The sequence below is a fragment of the Chaetodon auriga genome, chromosome 19 (genome assembly GCF_051107435.1).
Source record: "Chaetodon auriga isolate fChaAug3 chromosome 19, fChaAug3.hap1, whole genome shotgun sequence".
NCBI classification, from domain to species: Eukaryota; Metazoa; Chordata; class Actinopteri; order Chaetodontiformes; family Chaetodontidae; genus Chaetodon; species Chaetodon auriga.
In genome coordinates this window covers 20,286,077-20,292,725 of record NC_135092.1, presented here as the reverse complement: position 1 = coordinate 20,292,725, position 6,649 = coordinate 20,286,077, and the positions used below count along the sequence as shown (strand labels likewise).

Here is a 6,649-nt window from a genome sequence, read left to right as displayed (position 1 = left end):
TAGAACTGCACCCTGAGCCAAAACAGAGCCACCGTGACCCTTTGTGATGAAAACCAAGCATCTGGACTAGTAAAACCCTTTTGGTGTTTGCCCAACGTCTACTCATCTGCCTGCTGAGAACAAATTGAAGGATGACTCATGTGACCATATGACTTATTTCCACTGCCCACTGACTTTGTTCTCTGCATCATTACACTCACAAAAGTGCATTTTTAGTTTTAATAAGAGGTTTATGCACCACATCGCAGTACACTCATAGTATCCCTCTCTGTGAAGTTGTCAGTGGACTCTTCTTGGGGAAAGTTCCTGCCCGTGTCTTAGATCTATGTTTCATGAGCTGGAAATTATATGATTGCATCTGACATTTGGAGCAAAGTTTAGTTTTCCATATATTCATGATTGCGTGGTTTCATTTAGACTAACCGTGAAATTCAAATACTGCACGGTCATACGTCAAACATTTGATGTTCAGTGTCTTAAATCTGCACTCTGAGATCAAACCTTATGATTCAACGGCGATGATTTGTCTGATTAATCTGTGCTGTGAAGCCTCGTGTGACACCAGATCTCTCCTTTTAGTCTTTTACAACATTTTGAAAAAACACAAATGAATTTTATGCTTTTTATTTTTTTGTAGATCTCCTGATGAGGCAAATAATCTGTCCTGAATTTTCAGCTTATAACTGCCCAAAACTTTGATGCTGATTATTTTTCTCATTGATTTTATTCATTTTTTGTTGGATATCAGTTCAAAGTGGTCATTTTTCAACTCTTGGGCGCAGTCATGATGACAAACATGGTTGTTTTTATGCGAAGACGCCCTGAAGTGCCCTGGGCTCATCACGTACAAAATAACAACAATTTATGATGGGAAAAAAAGGCCAAAGAGACCACAAGTAAAATCTAAGTCATCAAAGTATCACATTATTTTCCTGATAGCAAATGAGTTCATGACACAAAGCCGTCCCTTGTCATTTTATGGATGCTGTTCAGGCAGAATATGTGAGTATAAATGCTCCAAATACTTACCGCCTGCTCCTGTCACGACTGTCTGTAACAATGCTGAACTAGAAGTGAGCAGTGATGCAGCTAATGCAGTAAAACCAGACACCACAGGTAGAAAGTACACACGTTAACTAAATACTGTACTTCCATTTTTCCATTTTATGGTACTTTCTGCTTCTCTGACACGACAGTTATAAGCAAATATTGTACTTTTTACTCCACTACGTTTATTTGGTAACTTAAGTTACTTGTTACTGTGTTTTAATACAAAACATAAAACTATTTTTACATTTTAAGATACTCTGCAGTACATAAATGAATTCAAATGAGCTCCATCTTCACCAGCTGCAACATTAAAGTAGTGAACACATTAAAGCATCAATAACTATAAGTCCAGTAACACTTCTGCATAATGAGAACTTTTGGTACTTTGATCATAATGCTTTTGTACTTTTACTTGAGTAAAACTTTGAATGTATTATTTTTATTTCTGCACTGTGTCTTTGCTGCTTAAGAAAAAGAGATGAACTTTTCTTTTTAAAATCTAGTTTCTGCATCATTTTTCTACACACTGATTCACTGGAGTGGACGACGTGCAAGATGCTCTCTGAGTCACTTGTAACAGATTACTTTTATACCGCATTATTTCTGTTTTTACTTCAGTAAAAGACGTGAGTATTCGCTCCAGCACAGGGTAAATGCAGCAGGAGTGGAGGGCCCGGAGGACGCCCCGCCTTTACGCACGGCCTCCCCGCCCTCCTCATTACTGATGCGGCCACCCAGCGGACACTTTGAAGTCTGCCTGTGGAGATCAGTGAGCTGCTGAGGTCCGGAGCGGAGACACGCAGCGGTGGGACGATTCCTCCAAACACTTGGACTCTATAAAGTACACTCTGGTGTTTTATGCCCGCACAGAAGAGACGCTGTGTCCGCTTTGCGCGCTGAAACTCACACGGTGGACTTTGCGCTTTGGGTTTGGAGCAGGCGACGCGTCGGAGATGAAGATGCTTCAAACGAGCTGAGAGGCTCCTCGGTCCTGCGGGACATTTAAGGACGTCCAGCTGGTTTTTTCTTTTCTTTTTTTTTTTTCGTTTTCTTTTTTTCTCTTGGGACATGGCTGCATGGATTACGTTCAAACATCACCTGTAAGCACTGTTTCGGACTAAAAGTAACGCACACCCCCAAAGCGCAGCGCCCTCTCTCCAATGAAATTTCTCCCTGCTGCGGATCGACTGAGTAAGCGGATCGAGCTCAGTGAGACCAGCGGCAGTCCAAAACCTCGTCCCGGTGCCGTGGTCTCTTTGTTGACCCCTCTGGACCCACTTCGTCAGGCAAAGCGGCTTCCTATCCGAGTCATCAAGATGTTGACTGCGCACACTGGACACTTGCTACACCCGGAATATTTACAGCCTTTGACGTCCGCACCAGTGAGCATCGAGGTACTTCATGTCTTTAAAATTCCACTTGTATCTTTTAGAGAGGACTGATTTTATACTGAGGTGATATTGAAAGACAGCTTTTATCATCCGTTATGACATCAAAGAGAAATCCTCATTAAAATTCCTCAGTAGAAATGAAAAATGTCTCTGACCTCATATTTAACTTTGACTTAAAGGACGGAGAAATGAGAATCATATAAATTACACGATGGATTACTGATATTTAGTCATTTTAACCCACCAAAGTAACGACAAGATAGTTATATATTTAGATTAGAGCTGGAGTGATTAGCCGATCCATCGAATAGTCGAGCGACAGAAAAATCAGAAGCAACTTTCATTGTTGTTTGTTGACAAATCAAACTGGGCTGCAGCTAAATTACATAATCAATGCATTGATCTGTCTTTTTGATTAATAGTTGAGTGTTTGGAATGTGAAAAAACAACCACCCAGAGCTCAACGTGATGTCTATAAATGTCTTCTTTTGTTCATCCAAAAGTCCAAAACCTCACAGATTCTCTGTTTACTGTATGAGACAAAGAAAAACAGCAAACAGTAGAGAATATTTGGGATTTATTTTCATGTTTATGCTTGAAAAAATGCTGAAAGAATTACTAAAATAGTTGCTGATTATTTTTCTGTCGACTAAACGATTCATCGAAGAATCATTGAGCTCTGAAAACAGGCGTACCCTTGAATTCTGGGAATTCATCTCAGGAATTTTTCCAGCTTTCTGTCATTTTAAAGATAAAATGATTAATTGAGAAAACAACTGATTATTTGCTAATTAAATGAAAGTTACCAGTTTACAGGCCTACAGACGACCACAGAGGATTTCTGTCATCTGGTTTGCCGTCATGCACATTTTTTTTGTCTCTGGGCAGAATACAGTCAAATAAATCAACGAGCTAATCAGAATCTATATTTTGTTGTAGCTGGATGCCAAGAAGAGTCCACTGGCCCTGCTGGCACAGACCTGCTCTCAGATTGGTAAACCAGACCCTCCTTCCTCCTCCAAGCTGGGCTCCTCCTGCGGCCAGGGGGACAAGGAGCCCAGCAGTCGGTCTTCTGTCTCCAGCCTAAAGCTCGGGGAGCACCGCCCCTCCCTGGAGGACAAGTGTAGCTTCAAGCCCTACAACAAAGCCAGTGGAGACTGTCGCAGAGACGGAGTTACCAGCAGCAGCTCCAACAGCAGCAGCGATAAAGTCGGGTTCAGGGTCCCCAGCAATAATGTCACCACTAATGGAAATTCGACCACTGGCCAGCAGTCCTATCCGGCCCATGCTGCTTCACCCAGCTCCAGAGCCAGCAGCGGCAGCCCACCAGGACACACGCTGCAGCAGCAGCAGCAGCCTCACAAACAGAGCCAGTCTCCTGGTGGACAGCCCGCGACACACTCCCAGACTCCTAATGGAGAAACTGCACATGAGCAGAGCAGTCCGACCAGCACGAGCAGCAATAACAATCACCCCAAAAAGGACGCCGATGGGAACAAGACCATCTCGGATGGTCCGCACGATGCAAACTCCAGCCACGTTCGAGCCAGCACAAACTGCAGCAACGGCAGCTCTGACGGTGGCTCCAACCACGAGGGAGGTAAAGCGGAGTCCGCCCAGCCGAACCTCGGCCCTGGACGCATTACGCCCATTTCTCCTTATAAGACAAGCCAGCCGCTCTTCCCTCTGCCCTCCTCTAACATGGGCTACCACGGATCTGTAGTCGGGGCTTACGCAGGCTACCCGTCTCAGTTTGTTCCCGGGCTCGATCCAACAAAGTCGAGCCTCAGCGTGGGAAGTATGGGAGTTCCTGGAAAGCACCCGAGCTCCAGCCCCCTCACAGGTGCGTCCCCTCCTTCCTTCATGCAGGGTTTATGCAGGGACCCCTACTGTCTAAGCTATCCAAGTGTGTCCCATCTTGGCGGAAGCAACTGCAACTCCTGCATCCACGACCCCTCCTCCACCCTCAAATCAAACTTCCCATTGGTGTATCCCTCCCACCCGCTCCACTCCCTCCACCAGAACTCCCTGTCCTCCAGCGTGTCCTCCTCCCTCTCACATCCGCTCTACACGTACGGCTTCATGCTCCCCAACGACCCCCTGCCCCATGCCTGCAACTGGGTCTCGGCGGCGGGGCCCTGCGACAAACGTTTCTCCACGTCAGAGGAGCTCCTGGCTCACCTCCGCACACACACATCCCTGCCTGTGGGCATGGACAGTAAGCTGCTCTCGGTTTCCTCCTCTGGACCCGCCTCCTGCCACCTTCACCTCCCCCACCAGAGCAGTCCAGGCTCCATGCCCAGCTCCCTCTCCCTCAGGGCGCCTCCCAGCCTGGGTTTAGCTCGCTATCACCCCTACAGTAAGGTTCATCTACCCCCCGGACCATCCTCCATCTCCCTGCACTCTCTGCCCACCACGGGCCCATACTACCCTCATTACGCTCTCTACAGTCAAAGACTCGGATCTGCATCTGCTCTGGGCTACCAGTGATACACCATCACATCTTTAAAGGAATGGTTCAGTATTTTGGAAAATAAGCTGACTTGCCTTCTGGCAGATAGTTGGATGACAAGACTGATGCCTCACTCTGATTTAGCTTAGCTTAGCATAAACACTGGAAGCAGGGGGAAACAGCTAGCCAGTTTCCAGGTAAGATGGGACTGCAGAAAGTTACGCCCCCAAGCCAGGAAATAGTCTGGTACATAACAACAGCAAATTGACAATTTTACGCTCCAGTTTTTGTATGAATTGACCAAAGGAGATGTAACATTAATTAATGAGCTTCAGAGGTGCTGGTTGGCTGATCTTGTTGGACAGCGCCAGGCTAACTGTTTCCAGTGTTTCAAGTCCTTGTGCTAAGCTAAGCTAAGCTAAGCTAACCTGCTAGCTGGACAGATACAAGAGTGGTATTATATTTCTCATCTAACTTCCCACCAGAAAGCCAAGAAGCGTTTTTACAAAATATTGAACTATTACTTTAAGTTTGTACTTAATTGCGGCAAGTTGCTGCTTCCTCTAACTTAAGACTGGATTCGAGTGAATCCAGGATGGGAGTGCAAGTCCTGGATTTTGACTTGAGAGCATCCTTCACACTTTCTTTCTACATTATATACGAGATTCGGTGTTTCTACAGTCAGGCTCCACTCCTGAGGCTCAGAGGACTCATGTGGCTCTTGCATGTCTGCACATTGCTCGGATACTTTTGCAACAGACGTGACTTCCCTTCGGTGACTTTCGCCGCCCCGTGGGCTTGGCAAATTGATGGTTGGACGCTGTGTAATAGCACTTGGATGTTCAGGGTTCTCGCTGCAAATGATGATGATTTAGTGCAGAAAAATGTAGTGTGGCAGGGATGGCAATAAGCTGCAGCCCTGGACTGATGGAAGTCTGGCCACAGTCGCTTTCTCCCTGCAAGAGATGCATGTAAGCTTGACACAGCGTACACACTTAACTGTTTATTCAGCCCCATGACTTGTGATGATTTGTTTTAGTTCCTTATGTTTTGTTTATTCCTACTGAGAAGTTGTATTTATTTTTACCGAGAATCTGGCTTTCATGTTTACCACATAAATCTATTCTCATTTTACAATCCTCCGAGCAGACATGTGGGAAGCCAGATGACAGATGTTGAAAATGTCGTGTCTTAACACTTTTTCGAGGATGATGAATGTTGAAATCACGTCTCTCTCTCTCTCTCTCTCTCTCTCTCTCTCTCTCTCTCTCTCTATCTCTTTCTCTGAACTCCTCAGCTTTTTGATTTTTTTTTTTAATTTCCACAGCAAATCAATAAAAATGAGATGTGATATTTTTTGTAAAATTGGAACACCTTGTGGTGCTATCCAGTTAAAGGGGAGGTCATATTTTGTTAAATAAATCACACTGAAGATGTAGATGCTGTTGTCTTCTTTTCTGTGGTTCTGGTCTGCTGTTTTTCATCATGGAGGGAGGCTGAATCTGCATATCTTGATCTTTATCTCGGGTCTGTGGAAATCCATCTGTTGCAGTCCACTTTAATTTGACCTTTTCTCATTGAATCCAGTGCAGAGAGGATTTGGTGGTTCCCAGTTGGAAATAATGCATCCAGAAACACAACCTGATGGACTTAAAAGCAATATTTCTTAATTTACATCAACATAAAGGGAGTTTTGAAGAGTACCTCTCTGAAAAAGACAAATATCTCCTAAATACTTTCCTAACCATCTTTCTGT

The 6,649-nt window shown here is 44.8% G+C and overlaps 1 protein-coding gene across 1 annotated transcript; it reads left to right on the top strand.

The window, feature by feature from the left end:
- The first annotated feature begins 1,848 nt into the window (after positions 1–1,848).
- On the top strand, positions 1,849–6,331 carry LOC143337645 (zinc finger protein 703-like). The gene is made up of 2 exons (XM_076757305.1): positions 1,849–2,444; positions 3,381–6,331. The coding sequence occupies exons 1-2, from the start codon at positions 2,211–2,213 to the stop codon at positions 4,929–4,931; spliced, it is 1,785 nt and encodes a 594-aa protein (XP_076613420.1). The 5' UTR covers positions 1,849–2,210; the 3' UTR covers positions 4,932–6,331.
- The last annotated feature ends 318 nt before the right edge of the window (positions 6,332–6,649 follow it).